Source organism: Aulonocara sp. 'chitande type north' Nkhata Bay, linkage group LG2 (genome assembly GCF_057382095.1).
Source record: "Aulonocara sp. 'chitande type north' Nkhata Bay isolate Kocher_YH1m ecotype deep benthic linkage group LG2, A_spYH_male_GT1.1, whole genome shotgun sequence".
NCBI classification, from domain to species: Eukaryota; Metazoa; Chordata; class Actinopteri; order Cichliformes; family Cichlidae; genus Aulonocara; species Aulonocara sp. 'chitande type north' Nkhata Bay.
Genome location: NC_141345.1, coordinates 4,576,211 through 4,602,301, shown reverse-complemented (window position 1 = coordinate 4,602,301; position 26,091 = coordinate 4,576,211). Strand labels below are relative to the sequence as shown.

Sequence of the window (26,091 nt, the reverse complement as noted above, 5' to 3'; positions counted from 1 at the left end):
TGGAGAATTTTGGACTTCAAATTGTTTGGAAATGGCCTTATTACTGGCACCAAATGCTTCTTTAAGCCAATTGCTGATGCCTGCCCTTATTGTGTTGTGTTAACAAACACCTGAATGCTCCAGAACTGATGATACCTTAACCAAGGTCATATGATTAGCAGCACACCCTTGATTTATTTTTTCATGCATTGATTCTGCATAACGACACAGTGTAATATGTTACTTCTGTTGTTCATTTGAGGTTGTGTTTACCTACATTTTAGACGTGTTAACAACCAGATGTTTTTTTAAGAGGTCCTGAGACAAATTCACACAATTATAGAGATACAATGATTTTCTTTAACTTAAGAGTCAAAGAAGACATGGCGCGGTTACGCTTAAATGCTGAAGGAAAAATTAAATCCTGAAGTTTCTGCGAGTGGAGATTGACAGAGCAGACAGAGAGACACGGAAGATGATTGGCTGCTGCCTCAGGTGATTCGACCGGCCTGCAGGTATGGTATGGAAAGAACGAGATAACATCCAGCAGGCTCTCTGATCTCCTCTCATGCCTACTGGTACCCGCATCCTCCGCCTGACGGGATCAAGCATGCCCAGACCACAACTATGTTCTCTCCCATTTACCTGTTAGACCCCCAACCGCAAACCCCAACCTGCGACCCTCCAGCTACTACAGCAAGACCTCGTTCACCTTTTATACCTCGGTTTTAATCACCAAATGGATTGCTTCCTCCCACTTTGAAATATGACTGTATTATGTGTTTTAATCTCCTTTGATGGAGGGAGCAGCCCCTTATCAGGACAGAACAGTTTCTCCTGAAAAAACACTCCCTTCTCCCCTGTGGGGCGATCGTGGCTCAAGAGTTGGGAGTTCGCCTTGTAATCAGAAGGTTGCCAGTTCGAGCCCCGGCTTGGACAGTCTCGGTCGTTGTGTCCTTGGGCAAGACACTTCACCCGTTGCCTACTGGTGGTGGTCAGAGGGCCCGGTGGCGCCAGTGTCCGGCAGCCTCGCCTCTGTCAGTGCGCCCCAGGGTGGCTGTGGCTACAATGTAGCTTGCCATCACCAGTGTGTGAATGTGTGCGTGAATGGGTGGATGACTGGATATGTAAAGCGCTTTGGGGTCCTTAGGGACTAGTAAAGCGCTATATAAATACAGGCCATTTACCATTCTCTTTGTGATTTCTTTTTCTTTTTTGTATGTATTGCATTCACTGCTAAGCTACATTTAATTGTATCATACATTTTGTTATATTGTTTGTATTTTTAAAAACCTTTATACTTTTTGATGGTCCTGAATGAACATGCAAGCAGTCTTTCAATTTCTGTGGTGAAATCCTGTCATTCCCCTTAAGTTTATTTGCAATAACTCATTAATCTATATTTATTTGTCCAGTACTTAAGCTAAAAACATTCCCAACAGCTTTTGCTACACATAGTTTTTAGTGATAACTGGGACATGTTAGCATGATAACACATTACTTTGGTCACAGGGACACCAAAGTATATTTTCAAAGTCAAGAGGACTTAAACTTCCTCATAACACAACCATCCTTCTGCTATATTCCCAGCCTAGCTGCATGCAAACTGTTTCCCATGTAGTTACAAGAGCCGTAAATCTTTTATCAAGCATGATGTCCTTCACTGGAGTGAGAAAGACAAGGTCTGTGGATCCATGTTTCTGTTGAAGATAACAGAGTTTGTTTATTCTGTAAAATGAAAAAAGTTATTTGTGTTCACAAGAGACTTTAAAAAAATCACTCACTTTCCTGTCAGATCATCAGAGCGACAGAAGCACACAGGAATCTTCTTTACCCTGCACACACTGAGCTAAATCTCACTCTTTTTTTTGATCTATGTTTCTCTCACATACACAGGAGAACTGATATCATCTAACAACACACACAATACTCACAGGCCAGATAGCGTCCAGTACCTGCTTGAACACAGCTGCTGCTACAAAAGCAGGGAGGAAACCATGGCTGGTGTTATTAGAAAAACAATGACGCCAAATGCAGAGAAAAGCAAGGTGGAAAAATACAGGAAGGCCTGATACAGGAGAAAAGACTGGCAGGGACAAAGTGACGGCTGCAGAGTGATGGAGCGAGAGACACGTAGCTACTGGCTGAAAACACGCAAGAAGTCAAGTTAATATATAAATTGTACATGCACTCACTGCACATTTCATAACGTTTTTGCAGGTTTTGATGAGCAAGTGGCTTTTTAAAAAACGCTTTTGAGGATTTTGTGCATCGAAATTCATGACTCACTCTATCCTTTTTCTCTTTCCCTCTCCGTCTCACTAATCTTGCTGCTATATTTAGTCTTGGCATTATGCCCTTCGACAGATAGGTTGGCAGCAGTACGTAGATCATCTCTTCTCCAGTCTTTCCTCTCCTTTCCTTCCCTCTTCCTCAAAGCAGATCCTGTGAGATCCATCTGCAGTTCACAAAGAGATGTGAAAGTTTAACACACGCACTGCATCAATCAACAAAACTAAGTCTCTTAGACGTGACTATAAATGTACAGAATGAGATACGGACGAGCTATATTAACATTATCCCCAGCCTCAGGTCTGAAGTCTGCTCTGTATGATGAAATATTCTAATGAGGCACTGAACATAACATTCCCAGCATATTTCATCATCTTTATCACAAATGTCAGGGGGCGAAAGGCACAGTAACCACCAGCAGGGCTGCAGACAGGTATGTGCACAGAATGCACACACAAAATCTCCCTCAGAGCCTCTTACACACTTGCAAGCACAAACTCCTGGAGTATCTTTGCTGGGGCCACAACTAAACAGACTCACTGACAAATCAGTAAAACATCATAAAATCAAACTGCTCAAGTAGGTGCAAGTACCTCCTGTGTAATTTTCCACTCAGACAGTGTGGGACTGTGCACACCTTTGTACTTCCCCAGCTTCTGACTCAGCAGCACAGATGAGAGGAGGTGAGAGAACAATATTATGTCTCACAACACCGCGTCACATCACATACGCAGTTTTGTCTTTGCAACCAACTCCCTGGGTGGCACTGTAATGAAAAATGCCTGTTTATCTTTCATTACCGTCAACTGAGGGATTAAAACAAAAGAAAAACATGGGGCGGTTGGAGGAGAGGAGAGGCAGCGGGGGATGAGGTCAAAGCGCGGGGACATCGGTTAGACAAGGAAAGCGGAGGTTTTTATGAAAAATAAGACATTTCCTTTAATCACATCTGTAACATCACGGCTGTATCCTGGTATCATGTTGAATATATTTGATGATGTAGTATACACTTTAATGTGGACATTAAAATCGATTAATTGGCATTTATATGCTAATACATGAAACATAAAACTGCATTGTTTTCTACAAAGACATATTAAAAGGGCACAAATGGTGTAGCAGCAAAAAAAGAGTGTAGTTTCATTTTCTATACGTAGGCTACAGTATTACAATGTATTTGCAGAGAAGAGATTCGTTGCAAGGTACAACAATACAAATGAAGTAACAAATACATTTCTAGAGTATGCACTACGTCATACACATAGTCATGGCAGGATATTAGAGATTATAAAAGTTATATAGTTAGTAGGGGGTATCTATAGGCCACTAAGACACCGGAGGCTAGAACAGGGCTAACAGTACGATGTAGACTGTGCAGATACAAAGCACACTGATGTTTAATGCTCACACAGGACATCTGAACACGATATTAATATTTCCAGGTGTTACAGGTTAAAGAGTTGTAATGCTGAAATATCAGCAGCAAGTACATGCGGGAGTTGTTGTTGCTTTTATTGTTCAGAATTAATATTTTGACAAAGGAAAATTTGGTCACAAGAAATAACATTTGGAGCCCGAGTGGCACCCAAAAAGATATCTCAGCACCACAACTCCCGTGGGTGGAATGATGTTAAATAGTCACACATGTCTGCATGATTGGAGTCCATTTGCTCATTGTTTTCACCACTGGACTAATCTACAGTATATGTAATCTGTACTGAGGTTCCTGGACTCTTAGGTTTCCCAAAACATTTGTCTCCTCAGTCACCAGGCACATTTTGTTCCCTATTATTAATAAATGAAGACCGGAGAAGAAGTATCAGTGCTTGCAAATAAAAAATGGATGGACAGAAATAGCCACGGATGAGTTTAGAAGAATACTTTGAAACACTGCTTCCGAACCTTTACTGTATCTCCTGTATTAAGCACTTCTGTAATAAACTGGATATGGACTACGTCTGAGGAATTACATTCACCTCATGATTTATCTTTTGTGGTTACTTGCTAGTATATGCAGTATTAGTTTATTTCAACCACTACTTTTAGCTACTAGCAACATTCACTGGCACTCATCTCACTAGTACTGAATTTGACTCCCTTTTGTCTTCAGAATTGTCTTCATAGCACAGAATCAAAAAATATGCTGGAAACATTTCTCAGAGATTTTGCTCCATATTGACATGATAGAATTGGATGCCCATCCCAAAGGTGCTCTATTGGATTGAGATCTGATGACCGGATGCCATCTGAGTCCAGTGAACTCATTGCCTGCTTCAGGATACCAGATTGAGGCGATCTGAACTTTGTTAAATGGCATGTTTTCCTGCTGGAAGCAGGTATTAGTAGATGGGTACACTGTGGTCACAAAGGGATGGACATGGTCAGCAATAATACTCGGGCAGGCTGAATAATAAGGCTTAAATAATACTCAGTTGGGACTAATGGAACCAGAGTTTGCCAAGAAAATAATGCCCACACAATTAAATCACTACCATCAGCCTGAGTCATGATACAAGGTAGGCAGGCTCTATGGTTTCATGTTGTTTACACCAAATTCTGACCCTCCCATTAGAACGTGGCAGGAGAAATCAAGACTCATCAGTCCAGGCAACATTTTTCCAGTCTTCAATTGCTTGATTTCACTACACCTGTTCAAAATAAAGCCTTAGCTTCCTGTTTTACTTGACAGAAATGGCATCCTGTGGTCTTCTGCTACCGAGATGCTCTTCTGCATACCCTTGGTCATAATTAGTGGTTAATTAAGTTGCTGTTACCTTCTGCTAGAACTGGTTTGGTCATTCTCCTCTGACACCGTCATCAACAAGGCATTTTCACACAGAGAACTGCAGCTCACTGGATATTTTCTTTTTTTCACACCATTATTAAAAAGAAGAATGATTTCCAGTGTTAACTTCAAATGCATGCCTAAAAGCTTCGACCTGCTGCCATGTGATTGGCTGATTAGATATTTGTGTTATGTTAATCTATACCAGTAGCTCACGTTTTAATGGGTAACCATATTTTTATTTAGCTAATGTCCAATTTAATACTTCACATTTCTCCACACTATCACCTTACAATTTTACGTCACTTTTTCCAACCATGTTTTCATGTTTTAACAAGTAACTTATCTCTTTTAATATGTTATGAATTCTCTTTCTACTGCTCATCCATTACTTTTAGGTTAACTGGTAACTTCAGTCATGGTTCACTCGTGGTTTTGTTAAATTAAATTAAAATTACTGTTACATTTGCTCATTTATTTCCAGATTACTTAAGTTTATCAATCCACATACTCCAAGCCCCTGTGGAAGTGTCTTGTTGGGAATGACCTTTTTTTTTTTAAATAAAAAATTGTGCTTTTTTGTCTACGTGGAGATAATAAGATATTTCACCATCTCCATCCAATAGCAAAAACAAAGTAGTTTTGATTAAAGATTAAAAAGTGACATAAACAGATGGTTTGAACAGGTCCAGAAGTAAAAAATAATCTAGTAGTGCGGACCCTTTCAAGCATGTTGTGTAGTAAAACTGTACAAAGACCATAGTGAGGTCGATTTACCTCTGGACACAGGCTATTCCCCTCTGTATTTATTTTGATTGCACAGAGAGCAGGAACAATCGTCTCATCCAACTCGTGTATTTCCCAAAATGTCAAAATATTCCTATAATTTCAGTAGCAGTTTGAGGTAACAAAAGCTTTGGGAAACCATGTCCTGTTTGCACATCATCACACAGTGTCTGGTCTGCACTCAAAGGACCAGTCCAACTCTCCTTTCATAAAAACTCCTATAGGTCCCTCTAAACCAGTGATGACCACTGCAGATCTGCTGCAGCTCCAAGTCTCAGCTGAGACAATGTTTATTGCTAAAACTATCATCATCTTAAGACGAGGTCTGAAATATCACAGAGAAAGTAACAATAATGCTCTAATACTTGGTCATTAATATGTTATGATATAGAGGTAGTGATTTAAGCATTGATTGACAGTAATAAACACTGAACAATGAACTCGAGCGCAAAAAAAAGTAATCTCATCCAAGGAGAGTATAAATACAAAGCTTATCACAGCAGCCACTGATGCAAGTTGCATCAAGGCTGACACATAAATAATTCACACTCTGGACTGCACGCTGTTTCAGGGTGACTATTCCTCAACTGGCAGGATTGTATGAATCATGGGACAGAGTAAAGACATGAATCGAGGAGTTTCAAAGCTACCGTTTCCCATGGCGCTGAGAGCTCACTAGCTCTCAGTAGAATTTAACACAGCACACAGGCTGTGAATGGGTGTCAAACAGGGTTTTAAACTCAATGACCTGCCACTTTAGGCCATCAGAGCTCAGGGCTTTAGCTCTTCACAATGACTGACAAGCTGCTCAAGACCTCGTCCTTTCTGAAGCAGGCATGGTTCAAATCCCTGTTCCCACCCAGCAGCAATGAACCAACATGGAGTTAGACCGAGAGATTCAGTCAGAATATAAACAAGTTATGTTCCAGCTGAATAACACTCTTTCCATCCTGGCTCTAACACGCAACAACAACAGCCGTGTTTTTCTTTCACTGCACTGGGGACGGATATTTGCTTGGTTTCTCTGTGTTGCCGACAACATTGCCCCACTGACTGTCTGAATTACACATTATGATGTATCGTCTCTGCACCCATCTCTTCTGTGTGAGTTTTGTGTGTGTGAGACTCACACATTTGTGGCCCGTGTGAGTTTTCTCTGTTTCAATTCAATACATTTGGGTATTAGCTGGCCACCCAGTGTGACAGACGCAGATTAAAGATGAACACGGAAAAAAACCCAACAAAAAAACAAAAAACAAAGAAAACTTCTGCAATATAGAATATCTTTCAAATCAACTCAACAGAATTATAATAACATATAAAACAGAGGCAAGTAATACAATACTCAGTGAAGATTTTGCAGTAAATTGCAAATAAACAACTCACATATATTTGCACACTTGGTGTTGCACAAACAAAAGCTTATGACTACCTGCATTCAATTCACATTGCATGTGTGTGCTGAAGCTGTGTCTGTATGTGAGTGTGTGTGTGTGTGTGTCATCTGTGTTCCTGGTATTATAAGTGTGAATCTGTGTGTGTGTGCGAAGCAGTGGACAGCCGCCAGGCCTCATTATTGTCATTCTCCTCACTGCCTCAAAGAGAGGCAAAGCGAGGCGATGCGGCTCCTTTCAATCGAGGAACCGAGGAAAGACGGAGACAAAAGGCCGAAATTAAACAAATGCTGGAAAGCGGCTTGGAGAGCCAGCTTTGAATAAAAGGGAGAGCGGCTGCACGGTTAACCCATCTGGGTCTTTCACTGGGGAGACCACACAGATATACTTCATCCGGGCATTCAGCTAAACTATAGGTCCACGCACACTGGGGTGCCAGTTCATGTGCATGTCCTATGTCACTCTTGTATGTCTGTTGTATGTGAGTATGTGTCCATCAGTAATCTGTTGCTGTTGTTTCCTTAATCCTCTGCAAAATACTGGCCTCGACTTAACCCTGGAATCTGTCATGTGCAGCTTCCTTGCGAGGACACCTGTGTAAGACTCCTCTGCATCCGCGTTGTTCTCATGGAGTATAATAGCTCTCGTTTCCGCTATTCTCTTGTGTTTACAAGTTTAATCGCAGGTGAAAGGAACTTCCCGGAGTCCAGCCTCCGAAATAACAGCGCAGCGCGTTCCCCTGCAGGCTTGTGTACACCGAGAAAGATTTTCTCTGTCTATTCCCATGCCTCTCAAAGTTGCCACTTTCATCCTCCACTGATTGGATGTGTTTTGCGACGCTACGTGTCAGCACACGCCATGTACATGCAGACTGATAGAATCTTTCCCACAGAAGAACGGAGGCGGAAAGATGTTTGCACACAGCAGATGTATGCAGTGATGATGAACTTGTTGCTTTACTGGAGCTCTGCTACAGGTTCTTCTGTGTGCTTCCCCTCAGTTTGAGACGCCGCCTTTCCAAGTGTCTGTATGGTCTATGGCACTGATGCTGAGGGTGGGCGATGAAACGACAGGGATTTGGTAGAGAGATGGAGGCGAAAAAAGAATGTGGGCGGACACATCAAGTCCTCATGGCTTCACACCTAGAGCAGTAAACAATTAAAAGAGGAAGGTTTCAGCGCAAAAACGTCCCTGACAGGATTCAGTCTGACATTTGAGTGTGGTTATAAAGGCAGCATGTACATTTTTTTTTTAATATTTTGTTTGTTTAAAACAACTTCTCTGTCAAATATACCCACATAAGGAGCTATCTGGGATTAAGAGTCTTTTTCAAAGTCATTTAAACATCTGTATGCACTCAAATTTCAGCTGCTCTGAGATAAGCTTTGATACGGCAATGAATGCTATTTTTTTAGTTATAACTATTCAGTATGACCTGAAATTCTACATTTCTAAAGGGCTGCTTCTTTGGAGCAATGGACATCCCATGTATCTTTTGTGTATTATCCACATATTGTGTCTAAATTGCAATCATGCATGATAAGGAAAACTTTTCTTGTTAGGTTTTTTTGTAAGAAAGAAAAAAAAAAGGGACCGACTTGCAGCGACGAGGGTTGAGCTTTCGGCCTTTTTGGCTGCAGGTTTCAGCTGTGACGGTGCAGCGGCACTGGCATGTCGTCGAATCCAAGGCCCACTTCCTCCTTCGGCATGGGCGACAACGGGTCGTAGGAGAGGGGGAAGGAGAAGGAGAGGGGGATGGGAAGGAAATGGTGGAGGGAGAGATATTGGTGGGAGGCAGTGATGGTGGTGAAGGAAAAGATGTGGCAGAAGGAACTGGAGGAGCATGGGTTCTGCATGGAAGAGGGATTTAGGAAAAGCATGGTTAGATCCTGAATTGATTAATTCACTGTTTAAGGAAAGCCAGCTAACACGTGGCAGACTAAAATGTCTTCCATGTTTGCTCTTTACCACTAAACACCAAGGGAATTTTTTAGTTTTGTTCAGTTTTCACCATTAAAAGCTTGGACTGATTAAAAATGTTTTTAATGGCAGTTTTGGATGATACATTAGAGACATTAGAGGCATTTAGTCATGTTTAAAAATCATGAGAAGTCCCCCTCGTTGTGCAAACATCAAGTGATCATCAAACAACATCCTCTGAAGGCCATAAATGTCTGCACAAAATTTCACGACAGAGATATTTCAGTCCAGACCAAAGCTGTCCAGACTGAAATATCTCAGGCTTGTTTGAACATGCACATTGCCAGTCTGAAACTAACCCACACAATGCAGTGTGTGGGAGGTGTGTGACTAATGTGGGATAACGTTCGTAAGCTGCCAACAAACGTTCTCCCCTTTCTGTTCATCTGCCCGTTAAAAATGGCTTTGTTCGTATAGGAGGCCTTCAGTTAACTCCTCTAGACGCCCTGAACTTTCCCTCTCTGAAATCTCATTTTGAGAAAGTTGCCTGCATCACTTGGTCCATTAACAGCCGCTGCTTCTGCCTCTGTTTTCCCGGGAGGCTGGCGGCCTTAATGAAGTTACTTAATGAGGCAGAGAGGGCTCATCTTTGTTCCTGTCCCGGTGACCACGCCTGTCGCTGGCTGGGACAGAGGAGGTAGGATTTGCAAGCAAATTACACAGATTTCACCCCTGCCAAAGTTTGAACAATGCCTGTTTTGAATGATGGATGGGTGCAGAGAGACATCACACCAAAGCTGAGCCACCTCTGGCCCCCAGAGGCCGGAAATGACTGACAGCAAAGTGAAGGGTAAGGAGATGAAAAAGAGTCGAGAGGAAAACATTAACAACTCTTTTATCTTTCATTCATGAAAGCCAACCTACTTGTGGTTCTTTCTTTCTTTCTTTCTTTCTTTCTTTCTTTCTTTCTTTCTTTCTTTCTTTCTTTCTTTCTTTCTTTCTTTCTTTCTTTCTGAATAAATACTGGCTAAATACTGTTTTGATTATGGCAGTTGTGGTGTTCACCAGTGTGTATGAGAGACCTTGACTGCGCAGCTGTAAAACAAATTGTCCTTCAGAAATAATGAGGCCAGATAACCCAGTTTTCCTCTAATCCAAACAGTCTCAGTGAGACTGAGAGTATCCGGAATACACACCGACAGACACAAGTAACGCCTGCTTAAACCTTGCATTTTGAACAAAAACAATTTAACGACAGTAAATTTGAGTTTAAAAAAAGCGAGCACTGAATAGTAAACATACGCAGCTCTGGTGGCTCCAGTTATCTTCTGTTTGGACTTCCTCCCTCTTTCCTTTTTCTTGCCTTTTCTTGCTGGCTTCAGAAAGGCCCTGGGAGCACCAAACAGACAAAATGTCCCACACGGACAGGAGTTAATGTCAAACGAACGGTTTTCAGTTTTGGAATCTTTTGGAAGAACAAGCACCAAAATAAGTCATCCTATAACTAACGAGTGAACATCCTGAATATGTCCTTAGATGAACTCTTTGAATGTTTCATAACTTTTTATAATGTTGATCTGCTCCTTTATCTGACAGTCTGGGATATGAAGATACCCATTTACAATGTGGGTCATTTTAATTAATATTTTATTGATATTGATCATTCTTTACATAATTGTTATATTATCAAAAAACATTTGTGGTATTGTCCTTTTCATTTCCCAAATTATTTAGTGACGTGCATTCGGCTTAAGTATTAAGGGATGTGATGTTCAGATTCTCATTACACTGTTGTGTTTCAGGAGAGAGGACCTAAATGTGCGATGCTACAGAGGAAGAACTGCACAAAATGTGTGAAAAGCATCTAAAATAACATAAAAGTAAACTAGACTAAATGGGTATATAAATTTATATAAACAAAAGACTAACCAGAGACAGGAAACAGCTGGTAAATGTCACACAAGTGAAACTAATTAACAAAGGTCAAGATAATTAGGTGTAGAGGATACAAGACATAAAAGAAAACATGGTAATAGAGACTGGGGAACAGGCAGCAACAGAAGGACAAGAAGGAAAATGAGATGGAAACATTTTGAACCTAGAACTTTACTAAAACATAAAACCATCAAAGGTCAAAGGTTTTTCATGAGAAAAAATTAAAAAAAACAAACACTCAGTACCACTAGATAGATAAATATGACATTGAAACCAAACTCCTTAACTCTACTTTACAACAACTTTCCAAACAATCCTTATTTATTTAGCATTTGTCAAAAGAGACATGTTAGTGCCTTTCTGTTAAGCCCAACTTTCTTCTGATTGGCTGCCTCTCACAAACACAAGGTTTGAACAGCAGGTGGGTGGAGCTACTGTGCTCAAAGCCAGAGCTGTGTGCCCAACATTACAGAATTAAAGATATCTCCTCTCTATGACATAGAAAGGGGTAAAAGGACCACACTTAGAAAAAAATTTTTTAACAACTATTTTGAGAATAAAGTCAAAATTTCAAGATTAAAGTCGTAATTCTATTTTGAGAAAAACATCAAAGCTGTATTTCAAGAAAAAAGTCAAAATGTGGACGTTACAGTTGTACTTTCAAGACAAACTAAAATGGCTTGTAATTCTCTGAACCTATCAGAGACCCTTCATTCATAGATCTGAAACAGAAAACATCTTCTGCCTCCTTCCAAAAAGAGACAATGTATTGTTTTCTTTGGCTGAACACTCATGGACAGATCCAGGGTGTATTGATGGTTACACCCTCGTGCAATAAAGAGGATGTACGTTGTATCACAAGACGACTCATCAGTTTGTTTAACTAACTCATCCAAACACGTCATTTTGTAGAGAGTACAGCAGGCGCGACAGTTTGTCCTGAAACAACAATGGACTTTTTTCTCAAAATTATCAACAATACTTTTTCTTAATGTGGCCCTAATATTCCATCACATAGTGACATCACATAGACCCAGGACTTCAAAAAAATGTCTGAAACAGGGAGTTTAAAGCAGTCTGAAGATCAAATGTGCTGTTAACAAGAGAGAGAGAGAGAAAGGGAGAGAGAGAGAGAGAGAAATGGATAATAGGTCCGCTTTAATATGTTTAATATGAACTGCAGTTTAACATCGGTCAATGCCTTTCAAAGAGCCTGCAGTTGGTAAATAAGTATTTCAATTTACTGCAACATTTTTCAATTCTAAGAACCTTTATGGATTTCTGTTAATACACTATAATTCAGAGTTAATCATTTTAAAACTCAACAGGCTATCTGACAGCGTGAGTTAAAAGGTCTTCAAAACTTCTGCTGAGGTTGATCTGGTGTTATTAGATACTAAGGAGGTTTTGATATTGTTTCAGTTTGTTTCTTTTTTTTTTATTAGTCAAAAACGTATGAATAGATTTGTTCATACAGATTTGTACAGGGCAATCACTTGTTGGAAAGAATTTTACCTGGATAAATAAAGGATTATACACTCTCCAGAAAATATCTAATCGGCCAATCTGATGGCTGTAACCCAATGCATTTAAACTGAAACAAAATGTAGAAGCAAGACGATTTAAGTCAATCTGAATATGGCACGATTATTGGTGCCAGATGGACGGGTCTGAGTATTTCAGAAACTGTTGATGTACTGGGATTTTACCACAAAATTATCTCTAGAGAACAGCCCAAAAAAGAGAATATTTCCAGAGAAATATAATCCAATTCTCTGGGTGAAAATGCAATGTTGATGACAGAGGTCAGAGGAGAACGGCCAAACCGCTTCAGACAGAAGGCAACAGCAAGTCAATTAACCACTTATCATGACCAAAGGTATGAGGTCTGATGAATTTTGACTTATGCTGCCACATTCAGATGATCTGGTATAAGCATCATGGATCCTTCTATCAACAGTTCAGACTGCTGGTGGTTTAATGGTGTGCAGGATATTTTCTTGGCACACTTTAGACCCTCTAGCACCAGTTAAACTTTGTTTAAAGACCACAGCCAACCTGATGATGGTTGCTCATCATGTCCATCCTTTATGAACACATAGCACCTATCTGCTAATATCCACTTCCAGTAGGATAACACATTATGTAACAATCGTTTCAAATTATCCTTTTGAACAGTGACTTCACTGTACTCAAATGGCCTGGACAGTCACCTGATCTCAATCTAATAGAGCACCTTTAGACGTGATGGAACGTGAGGTTCACATCATGGATGTGCAGCAGACAACTCTGCACCAACTGTATGATGCTGTCATGCCACAAACAGTTAAGGTAGTGAATCTGAAACTGAATCTGAAAGGTATACTTAATAAAGTGTCTAATTAGTGTATGTGAAGTCAATCCTGATCCAGATCTAAATCCAGGAACCTTCTGAGACACTCTCTGGTCTTGCAGAATTGGACATTTAGCATATCTTCAAACATGAGCATACTTTTGCCTCGCTAACTGTATGACTTATACATGACTGTCCTGTATCTGGGTCCTCTTCTTTTGTAAGCTGTCACTGTACCAATACGGTGCTGGTGGTATCTTAGCAGTGTTTTTAAAGCATAACTGGTTTACAAAGAAACAGTAAATGGAAAAATCCAGTAATCACTGTTTACTCTCCCTACACTTCATGACATAAACAAAACAATTAATTAGTTCAGACTCTCAGTGCAGGGTGAGAAAATGTCACTGTCACTCTACTGTCAACTGATAACCCGTTTTTATCATTTTGAGTGTCCAGCATTTACTGAGCGCAATCGAATCCACTTTAATGTGGACTGGCGGCTTCAATAAAGTGCATCTACAGCTCTGTAGAGTTTTTTCAACTTCAACTCACCTCTGTTCCAGTCCCATCTGTTATATTAAATCATATCCAATTATGGGCACTGTACCATGTTTACCAGCTTAGCCCTGACATTATTAACAGACTCTGTTGCCTCTGCTGCTGCTGTTGTTGTTTTTGGAGTTCTAATTTACTACTAGGGATGCGTGACTCTCCTCCGTCAGCCTGTGAGAGACCACATGGCAGGGGAGATAAAATCATCGCTATGGTGACAACAGGATGCCAGCCGTCCCAGGGGATGCTGGGAGAGAGTCACACAGATGCTAACTCTTTCAACATCACATGAAAGAACTCGTATGTATTAACACAAAGCACAGAACATATAAAATTTCATAAAAACACAGAGTCAAACAGGCACATAACCTGTAACTTTAAAGGCTTAGAAAACTGTATGCACACACACACACACACACACACACACACACACACACACACACACACACACACACACACACACACACACATACATTGGAATCCTTTATTTATGTTCACATCCTAACAGGAAGCAGCAGGACATAAACATTAAAGATGCAATCATATGACTGTGTGGTTGGACCTGCACACAGACAAGAAGCAGAGATCAAGCAGAAATGCTCCTTTCACAGCGTCCAGCTGTCAGCCGCAGCTGACATTGGCCCTACGTGCTGGACAGAAAGCCGTCTTTATTTTTGTCATTAACATAAAGAGCAATTTTCTCCGATCACCAAGCAGATACAGGATCATTATTGCACTAATGTGTTTTTGCTTCAAACCTAGTGTCCACAGTACTCTTACTGATTTTAGGACTTCTAAAAGAGAGACTGTTGAAGACGCTGTTTGGCTTTGAAAGCTCCGGGATTACTTAGTAGTCTGCACAGAGAGGAAAAGCAGACTTTTAGAAATAATGACACCCACATTCACTGGCTGACTGGGTCTTGTTAGTCACCACATGTCCTTCCCGACCCTGTCACATGACCCTGTTCTGTAAGAAAACAAGGACAGGGGTTGGGTAATAAATTACAAACCCATACCATGTAATCACAATGTCCCTGGATTGATCCCCCCACCAATCTCCTGAAGTACAATATGCCCTGCCTGGTGTATTAAAGGCACTCTGCAGCAGCAGAAAATCATTGCATTAATGGAACAAAGTCAGTGCACCCACATTTACATGCAGACGACTTGTACTATCCAAGGTGTCACAACATTTCACTGAACTACAGCTGCTGATAATTAGCGATGATATGCTGCAACGAGCTGATACATGCAAGGCATGACTGATTCAGCTCCATCCGTCCATCCATTCCTGTTTTCCCAACTGCTTATCCACATTAGCATCCCAGCTGGTTCCACCCTGGACGCGTCTGCAGTCTTATCACAGAGATGCTTAAGGAAACACATCTATACCAGTTTAGAATCATTAATTAACCTGACGGGCATGTCTTTGGACTGTGGGAGGAAGTCACTGCAGGCACAGGGAGAACATCCACACAGAAGACCCGCAGCAGGCCTTTATCTCTCTGAGATGACATTGCTTACCACTGTAACACCATGATTCCCAGTATGTGGGAACTGCCCATACAAAAACAAAGTCACAGATTTTTTATATTAACTACATTTTTTATTGATTGTTGACCTTCCAAATAACTGTAAGAGGTTTATTTACTCTTTCTAAAATGATAGATTTTATACCTATTACATTTTCATCTTACTTTGATTTTCTTCTTCTTTTTTTATTATGGTGTCACCATAAAACTTACCTCTAAACTGATACACAAATGTTTTTAAAATTCATGAACAATTAAAAATTTTCTAATTAACTTTTAAAAAGTTAATTCATCAATCATGTTTAACTTAAATTGCATTCATTTTTCAAATTAATTTAATGAACAGTTAACATTTTTAGCTTTAAATTATTTTTATTTGCAGGTATTATGCCTTTTAAGCCTTTTGCAATGCTTTAAAAGTAACTTTTTAATTACTCATTTCTGGAGTGCATGTTGCACGGGTATTGCAGCACAACGTTTCACCAAAACAAAAATCAGTGAACTTTTGAATTTAGAAAACAAACAAACAAACAAAAAAAAACAGACACAAATCACATTTTAATTCAATTTCAGCCTTGATGGCAATGTTCCATTCAGACAGCTTTTTAAGACCACTATTCTGTGGAAAATTACTCAGTGGGTAAACATGAGTTCATGGTTGAAATGGGGTTAAATTCCAGTCTTTGTAGGAGCCTAAAAACACATTTCATCTTTCACTATTCAACCAAATTTAGGCATAAAGGAATGCTTTTTTTTTTTTTTTTTAAATGATTGTGCTCAATCACATTCATGGATGTCTGGTGCTTAGTGGGAGACAAATGAGCCTTCTTGACCAGCATGCCTCTGGACACAATTGTGAAGTGAGGCCCAAAAATCTGGAGTTAATGAGTTAATGTAGCCCGGTCAGGGTGCTTCCAGCAGCTATAGGTGTGAGCGACTATGTCAGTGCTCTTAAACTGGATTAACCCAGTCTGGGGTCTCATGTGACGCGCTCTTTGAATTCTTGAGCAACATGTTCATTCTTTGCCATTTATAACTGTTAATTTGAAAGCAAACACTGGTGTTTCGAGGACATTAATGAGGTGAATAAGGACATTTGTTGCGTAGCACAGGTGAGATATTTTTCTGCAATTTTGGAGTTTTGTAGCAAGTAGAAGTTTTCAGGTAAAGAACTGAGCACTTCTTTTAAAGACTGTTCAGTAGCCTATAGCTACTTGGATTTAATCAAGATGTCCTTTCCTTGTAATTGAAATACTACTCATTATTAAGATAATCAGCAGAATCCAGAAACACAGAGATAAAGATTGGAGTTCTTTACCTTGATGTAGGTGTTGGCTGGAGGTGTTCCTTTAACCTGCACACAGATTTCAAAATTGCCATTGTAAAAGTGTATGAAAGGTCAGTGGAGCAGCATTATCCAGTATGCGCCTGAACCTCAGATGGGTGAGTTTTTATTACCTGCAGTCACATTGGCTGTGCTCGATGAAGGGCAGTTCAGTGAGCTCGTGCTTCATAAAGGACGTCCTCATCAGCTGCACACAGGTCAGAAGAAAGTAAGTGCGTATTTATCATCTGAGCAGACTTCCTGTATATGTGTGTGCGTGTGCGTGTGTACCTCCATGGTAACTGTGTGTGTGAGCGTGGGTACACACTCGAAAGCCTCGTCAGCACAGCAGCCGCCACATCGCCTCACCGACACACAAGATGGGATGAAGAGGCTGTGGGTCTCATCTGGAAACTCCCGCCAAACCTCCACCAGAGTGTCTCGAGGCTCGCAGCCGCTCCGCGAGTACACCTCCAACCACCGTCGCACTTGTGGAGAGACAAGGACAAACACTGTGTTTTATTTGTTTTACTCTTTCACCTCCGTGACGCGTGAGTTTATGTAGAAACATAAACATACCTTCTCGACCTTCTCTGGATTTGGGGGAGTCGGCAGGGCGCCAGTGAGCAAGCTGGAGAGAGGTAGCAACAAACTCAGTCATACAATGAGTGGTTTCATTCCAGTTTCAAATAAAATAGAAAAGTAATCAGTTTAAAAGACACTAAATTAACTCATTTGTATACAGTTGGTAGGATAAAATACCAAAAAATCAACTTATAACCTTTAATCTACAGGGTAAATCTGAACTATATGTAATTATGTCAACCTAAAAAACAAGTTCATGGATTGCTCAAGTTCACATTTTATCTATTACATCAGACTTAATGTGAAATTTATCTCCCAAATTTGTCCACCAAGATAAAAAACACATATTGGCTGTTACTGATCAACTAAACAGCATTTATTTGACTCTCCAGCTATTATCTGCAACTTCTTGCTTGACACTGTTGTAAAAGTGTGCTGGTGCAGATCAACAGATCAAAGTATTTCCGTTAATGAACACCACAATATTTCTCACCTGGAGTTTGAGCGTGACAAGCTCAATAAAGCGTGGAGGGAAATAACAGGAAGAAAGCGAAACCGCTGAACTTTGATACAGAGATACCTTTGAAGGAGGGTACGAGTTGTGTCTCTCCTCTGTTAGAGAGCAGTTTCTGTGTGGGTGAGGTCTCTTGGTGTGTTTGGCTGCAAGTTTTATGTTTAGGATCAAATTTCACGCATATTTTTTACCTGGATGATGGAGATGCTAAAACCCGATCAAAGCTTTGGAGACACCCATTGATCTAAATATCAATGAAATACTTTGTTGCCCTCTCCCACTTCTCTTCATATTCCCTCATGATATCCATTTCTGGAAATTTACGTGTCTATATTACACTCAGAGCCTGTCCTGAATCAAACCCAATGTGCTATTTTGCATCTTTTAAGCAAACCGATGCAAAGGAGCACAAAAAATAACACAAGTTCTTCTCTTTTTCATGCCCTCTCTCTCTGTCTCGGGTTTTGACTTTGTTGTTTTTGTGTTATGTTGCTGACAAACAGACTATTCAGACCTCACCTGTCACCTTAACACTGTGCTTTAACTGCAATGTAATTTAAATATTTTTGCAAGAGGTGAAAACACTAGAACATCTGACTGATGAACTCTATATCCTGCAGTCTAACTCTGCTACTTTCAGAGGCAGATATTGTAAATGGTAAATGGCCTGTATTTATATAGCGCTTTACTAGTCCCTAAGGACCCCAAAGCGCTTTACATATCCAGTCATCCACCCATTCACACACACATTCACACACTGGTGATGGCAAGCTACATTGTAGCCACAGCCACCCTGGGGCGCACTGACAGAGGCGAGGCTGCCGGACACTGGCGCCACCGGGCCCTCTGACCACCACCAGTAGGCAACGGGTGAAGTGTCTTGCCCAAGGACACAACGACCGAGACTGTCCAAGCCGGGGCTCGAACCGACAACCTTCCGATTACAAGGCGAACTCCCAACTCTTAAGCCACGATCGCCATTGTACTTCTTCCTCATCTCAACCATTCATTTTGCAGTTATAATTTTATAGTACTTACAAATTTCTATTAATATCCTAAAAATATCAAGTGTTATTAAATATTAAACCAGTGCTTCTCAACCTGTTTGACATAAATAAATAAGCATCTTATTGTGGTTCTGCAGATGTTCATGACTTTTATCAGTTCCACATGAACTCATTCAAAAACCTGATTGAGGACCAAAGCGATAAAATATTTATGCATCTCACGACCTCTCAGACTAATCTAATGAGCATTTGAAGGGGCCCGGCGCTGATTGGGAACTAATGGACTGAGCAGCTTCAACACAAAAAAAGGTCCTGGAAAAAAGGGCACTGATAGAGCCTATCCACTACCAAACCACATGCACTATTTTGCAGTTTTGAAGAAAGTGTAGCAAAAGAAGACAAGTTTTCACGAGTTCTTGCTTTGCTCAAGCTCCACCTCCATCTGTGTTGGGTTTTATGTAATTCGGCTTGGTTGTTTTTGCATAATCGTGCTGACAAAACAGACTAATCAGATCTTATCTGTCACCTTAACAAGGGATAAATATATCAAGCACTTTTAATGAAGTACTTTTATTATATTGTAAAAGATTTTTTGTGCCTCTCATAAACACACATGAGAAGAACCTGCATTTTATGGCACTCTACTTGTATCAAGGCCACTTGAAAGGGAATGTAGACTTTGTCCAGTTGACCCCCTTTTACTGATCCACCCCCTTATACACACATGGGTTAGGCCCACATTGATTGAACAGTGTTGATTTATGCTGGGGCCATTTTGAAAGCACTATGAGCTGAAGTAAATGTGTCCTCTCTGTATCATTCTTAGAGAGGAGTCTAAGATTAACTCCCTTTGGCAGCCATATCTGCACAGAGCTGGCACACACACACACTGACTGACACACACACTTCTGAGTGCCAGCCCAAAGCCATCTGCACCGGCACTGCCTGTCTGTCTAACACATCTAACTCCCTGTGCACACTGTACAGATGGGCCATGTGTGTGTATGTGTGTGAAAAAGGCCCTGCCCTTGACCTAACCACCATCTCTCCCACACTGAGCTTCATCACCGCAGGAGGAGCAGGATGATCCCCTTTTTAAATAAGCTGTCAGGGAGGCAGACAGCACGAAGGCGGAAAGCCTTGTGAGCAGGTGAAGAGGCTCTCCGAGTGCACACTGGTGTCCGCCATGTAGTGTCTAGGATGACGAACGTGTAAAACATGCACTATAGAGCAGCACCGCAGAGTCAGGGTTGGATCCACTTCAGAGCACTGCCTGTTCCTGATACGAGCCTCCAGACATAAATAAAAAAACACAGCATGGGCAGGAGCTGCTATATGTGTAGGTGGAAAAATGAGCCCATATGCCACATCGAGGGACAAGCCAGTGCAATCAGTGAGAATTTCTTATGAATGATTTCTATACTAACTCTTCCCCCATAACAGCTGGGATAGGCTCCAGCCCCCTCACAACCCTGACTCTTATTACTTCACACACACTATAAGAAATTGATCATTTTTAGGCTGTCAGACTGAAAAACACCCTTTAATATATTCTTGTTTTTTTAGATAGCACTTGGGACGACATCTGAAATGCACTGGTGTTATGTTAATGACGTAAAAAATACTTTGACAGATAATAGTGAGATTATAATTTTTGCACCGCAAGCCACCGCTGTGTATTTATTAGTTAAGATTTAATTAAAGTGCAGACTTTAATATCTATGTCAAAGGGTTGAACAAATATGTTGTATAAAAAGTTTACAAGCAGCTATATTTTCAGTGCTCATTATGACTAGCTTAAGTGACTCCCCTTGTCTCTTGCAGCTGTCTCTTTGTAATTCCTTCTGCCTTTAGTTTTGTCTTCAGCAAGTTAAATATATGTTCAATCAGATCTGTTGATGTGTTTGACTCCAATTTTTTTTTTTTTTACCCTCAAACTGCTGGGTGTCTCTCTGTCCACTGTAAACATCTGACTGAATCTGAGCGGTCAGTATTTCCCTAAACACTTCATAATTCATTCAACGACTTCTGTGTACTGTCACATCTGTGTCTCATCTCTAAAAACAAGTGATCCACTGGCACTGAAAGCAATGCATGTTCATGCCATCACACTGTCTCCACTGTGTTTGACAGATGTTGCATGCTTCACATCATTTGGAGCCCCTCCAAATCTTCTTCTCACGTGCTGTTGAAGCGCTGGCTTGTTTGCAAAGAGCTCTCTTTATTTCCTCTTGTGAAGTCTTTAGTAGACTGATGATAATGACATGCCTTCCTTCTGAACACTGTTCTGCACTTTTCTACATGCTCTGAAGGCATTTCCTTTACAATGGAAAGGATCCTGTGAGCATCCACTACTGCTTTCTCCTGTAGGCTTGTGTGTGTTTATTTAAATTCACAAGTTCCTTCTTTTTAAATTTTTTTTTTTTTGAAATCTCAGAATCAGCTTTTGATTTGGCCACTCCAGATGTTTCCACTGTCTCTTTTTAGGAATCGTTTTGTTTTTGCAGCCTAATGATGGCCTGGTTTACTAGCATTGAGAGGTCCTTTGACCACATGTTGTGTCAAAAAGCAAATACCAAAACTTTTACTTCCTTAATTGATCCAGATATAAGAAACGATGTAAGAAAAGAACAGGATCCATCTGGGTATAAAGCAGTTCCTGAATCAAAAAATGTAGATGTATATATCTTTAAATTAAAGCTGAGAGGCTCTGCTTTAATAGCAATTACTTTAACCTTGATATCTATTGATAAACAGATAAAATAACTAAGAGTGGGTCCGTATTCACACACACACACACACACACACACACACACACACACACACACACACACACACACACACCTATATGTATGAAAACATACTAATGCCCTTCAGGTCAGCGCAGTAAGCATGGAGTTCCCTCATTAGCTTGGCCTTCCGCTGGAAAGGCTAGATTGGATCAGGTCTGTCATCTGACCCAGCCTACACACCCACAGTTCCAGCAATCGGCATCTGTTATTATTTATAAATATTCATTATTTTGTTGCTGTAAGTTGGTAATAAATGAATCCAGGAGATTCTTGCTCTCAGCCATAATCATGTATAATTTATTTCTATAGATCAAAAAGAGATCAGATGCGTTAATTAGGAATGTATAGTAGTACTGGTAGGCAGGGGTAACTTAGCTGTTCACTTTGTTCCCAGTCTTTATGTTAAGCTAATGGGCTTGGAGATACATATAGTTCAACACATTGCACGGCTCCTTTAATAATAATGAGCTCACAAATTGATTTTTCTGGTCCCCATGTCCTCCATCTTTTCTTCCCAAAAGGCAAAAGGGTTTCATTTGATGAATGAAGCTAACAGAAACAAAGCAACTGCGCTGCTGGAGGAGGATTTTCCACTACCTGGCAACTCAATCACTGTCCTTGTGAATGGCTTATAATTAATCGACCTAGCTTTAACAGGCCAAAGTGTGCAAAACAGTCAATACACTCACCAGAAAGCATGCTTTATATAAAGTATCACTGAATTATGTTGGTGTGAGAGGAGACAATGAAGCCGGATGTCACATTAAAGTAATTACTGAAAGCCACGTTTAATCTCGGAGGGTTTCGTTGTGTTTTTCTGCCACGGGACCAGAAGTGACAGGTGTCATTGACCCAGAGGATAACTTCCACAAGGTTACAACTTCCCACCAGGCTCCAACAGACCAGGAATATATATAGATATATAGTAGGTCAAATGATCCATACATACATACCTTGGCGTGAGAAGTCGGTATTCTGGTGAGCAGCAGGAATTGAAACATTCCTAGAATAACTTGTAGCATAATCCCCATTGTGCAGGAGTCCAAGGGGCACGCAAAAAATATTTTTTGGACCAATCCAAAAAAAGAAGCTGGCTTGTCCTCCTTGCGTCGCCTCCGTGTCCGAATAAAGGCGCAGATATCCCGCTTTCACTCTCCAGTCTCCCTTCCCTGAAAGGACTCCCAGGGTGGCATCATCAGGGTCGTAACAATAACTTTATTGTGTCGCATTTTAGCTCGAATGATTTAGGAGTCAGTTCTCTATATAAACTCTATGACAGTTAAATCCTCTATTAGTGAGACACTGTAGACTGAAATGACCTTCCCTGCACAAACTATGGCTTTCTTATAATGTTAAATGTGGCACCAAAGCAGCCAAATCCTTATCCTTTTTCCAGAAACTTGAAAGAACTTTAAAGTGATGCTTTCCTGTAGTGATTATGAGCACAGTCCGCCTCTTGGTTCGGCTCCCATGAAACCGGTCCGGGGGGTCCGGGGTGGCGTTACTGGGGGATTACACAGGCTACAGATTCCCGCTTAAACGTGGTGCGATCATCAAATCCTGTGTGTCTGAAGAAAGAAATCGCATCATCCAGCTATAGGACGTTAATCCGGAAAAGATCCGACGCCCTGGCCCGACGCGCGGAGGGTATGTGCTGCATATTCCTCTCCCCGGCTCGGTCACAGTCTCACCACACCGTCGCTCCTACTGAAAATGTGACGTTTCCCCTCCAGGCGCATCTTCCCGTTTTCCCCCCCACTCCCCTTATAAATAAACCTAGAATAACATCCTCGGCTGCTGTGGCAGACAGCGTGACTACAGCAGAGCAGTCAGAGCGAAGATACAGGCAGGTCTGGAAAGGTAGACCTTCATTTGTTGCTGTGATCGGTTTCCTCGCTTCTGTTTGCCCTTGAGACGCACGCAGCGTAACCATTGCGCTGCCAACTTTTTCCAGACAGGATAAGCGCACTGCACACAGGTGGAGTGTCTCTATTGGTCCCACAGCGGGGGGTCAGGGGGCCTCCAGGGGCCTCTTGTAAGTGGGGAGTATGATTGAGGACACCAAGGTCGTGTCAGTGGCAGGGGACATATTTTAGTATTTACATGTGAATATGGAGGCTAAACAATAAGGGGATTACATTTTTAGAAAATGGTGATTGTTGTGCGCATCAGTTGAGGCATTTTTCTTTTAAAGGGGGCCAGCTGTCCACTGGCTTTCTTACTTATCCATAAGAAAGACTGTGATTTAAAGATGCCATCTTATAACATGTAGTCCTATGAGAGTATACTTAAAACAGATTACGTTTTGCCAAAGAAGAAGTGTTTAATCACCAAACTTTGATTCCTGAGAGTGTTTTTGACTTGTGAACACCTTGTCCTTGCTAGGAAATACATCATGGTGACACAGTAATATCTAAATTCTTTATAACTTTTCTATTCAATGAATAACTTCCTTAAAATTACACTTTAGTGAAATGTTGTATTTAATCAAAGTAATGCCAATGATTTAAGAGTTCAGCTGGTGCACACTTATCTGCAATCCAACACATACTGAGAGCAACGAGCTGATGATTGATAAACATTTTCTTCAGTTTAATCATAGAAGTTATTTACAAGGAATTTCTCAACAAGCCAACATGACCAAAGGCTGTAATGCACAGTGACCCTGCTTGTAAACACAGACTGACACGTCGCGGTAGGAATGCAGCTTAGGTGTTACTAATAACGCTGACGAATGATTTGTTCTGTTCTCTTCAAATGTTCCACTGTGTCTTGACAGTAAAGCAGGTAAATCAAAGTCAGCCATTATTCACTTTATTATTTACATATTTGCTGTCCATCCACTGTGAGAAGAAAATGACAAGGGGCATTTTTCAAATAAAAAGAGCCCAAAACAAAGTGTCAAGTATAACTGATAAACTGTGGAAAGGTCTTGGGCAACACTTCATATATTTATATTTTTTTGAGGAAATGGTAAAAAGGTGCAGTGATTTATGGAAACATCTACAAACATACATGGAAATACAGTATATAAGACAAAAACAGAGTTTGTATAATTCTAACAAGCTTGAAAGTCAATATTTGGTTTGACCACCTTTATGCAGCCTTAACCTGAAGGCAACATTTCATGAAGTCATCTTCAGGAACGGTTCTCCAGACTTATTGAAGGACATTCAGTGCTCTGCTTTGAACCGTTGGCTGTCTGTTGCTCTGTTCTCTGTTAAGATGATCCCACACTGCTTCAATAATGTTGAGGTCTGGGCTCTGGAGAGGCCGCTCCATCACTGTTAGTGTTCCAGTTACTGTTTTTCTATCCAGGTGTGCTTTCACTGCACTGGCAGTGGGTTTGGAATTATTTCATGCTGAAAAATGAAGCAGCTGCCAATCAGATCCCTTCCAGTTGGTATTGCATCATGGGTCAACATTGGACAATGCTGTTCTCTATTCATAATTCCATTAATTTTGACAACATCCCAAACACCACTGACTGAAATGGGGCCCTGAACCATGACAGAGCCTCCACCGTGTTTCACAAGACGGCTGTAGGCCATCACTGCTGTACCTCTCTCCTGACTTCCTCCACACATCCTGACAATGATTGGGTTAAAACAGAAATTTCAAATTATTTATTCATCTCTTCTTCAGACTTGTTTCCCCTGATTTTCTGGCCAGTTCTGTGTAATTTCTCATACCTCAACATTTATCACCGTTTCCTTTCCTTAAGAATAGTTTCCCGACAGATACACTTTCACCGAGAACATTTCTGATGAGCTTTCAGTGAACAGCAGAGGGATCAACTTCTTTAGTCCTCCACTTTTGCAGCTTTCCCAGATTGGGAAAGCTGCAAATCTTGTCTGCACAACATGACAAGATTTGCCATATTTTGAGTTAATAGCTTTTTGGGAATCACGATGTCGGTGCAAAATACTTTTCTTTGTCGTTGTCTCTTACATGTACACACAACAGTGATTCATCCCTCAAGTTAGGTGCTTTATGCTTGACTCATAGGTCAGTGTTATGAATCTTAACAAAAAACAAAATGTTTCTCTGAAAAAAGTCAGGCACAAAGACTGAACTGAAAATCATTGAAAAATCAGTCAAAGACAAAGTTTGAAAGACCTTCAGAAAGAAACTACCTGCTTGGAAGCAAAATATATATATATTAAAAAAAAAAAAAGCTGCTAGTGACTTTTGCACAGTAGTAGAGTTTACTGATAATTAAAATCATAAAAACAATTTTGATTCCCGAAGGTGGATCATTGTGGTTTGGGAGCAGTTTTATGATCTTTTTAATGCCCAAGGAGGGAAATTAAGGATTTCAGCCCCTCCCATCCAACTAATCAATAAAAAATAATCTCCAAA

At 40.7% G+C, this 26,091-nt stretch overlaps 1 protein-coding gene across 1 annotated transcript; it reads right to left on the bottom strand.

Moving 5' to 3' along the window:
• Positions 1-1,011: 1,011 nt before the first annotated feature.
• vegfba (vascular endothelial growth factor Ba) lies at positions 1,012-23,623 on the bottom strand. The gene is made up of 8 exons (XM_086303393.1): positions 22,683-23,623; positions 17,411-17,462; positions 17,123-17,319; positions 16,966-17,039; positions 16,826-16,861; positions 10,459-10,545; positions 8,835-9,086; positions 1,012-8,378 (listed from the first exon to the last, which is right to left on the bottom strand). Exons 1-8 carry the CDS (start codon positions 22,758-22,760, stop codon positions 8,357-8,359), a joined length of 798 nt encoding a protein of 265 aa, XP_086159519.1. The 5' UTR covers positions 22,761-23,623; the 3' UTR covers positions 1,012-8,356.
• Positions 23,624-26,091: the final 2,468 nt, after the last annotated feature.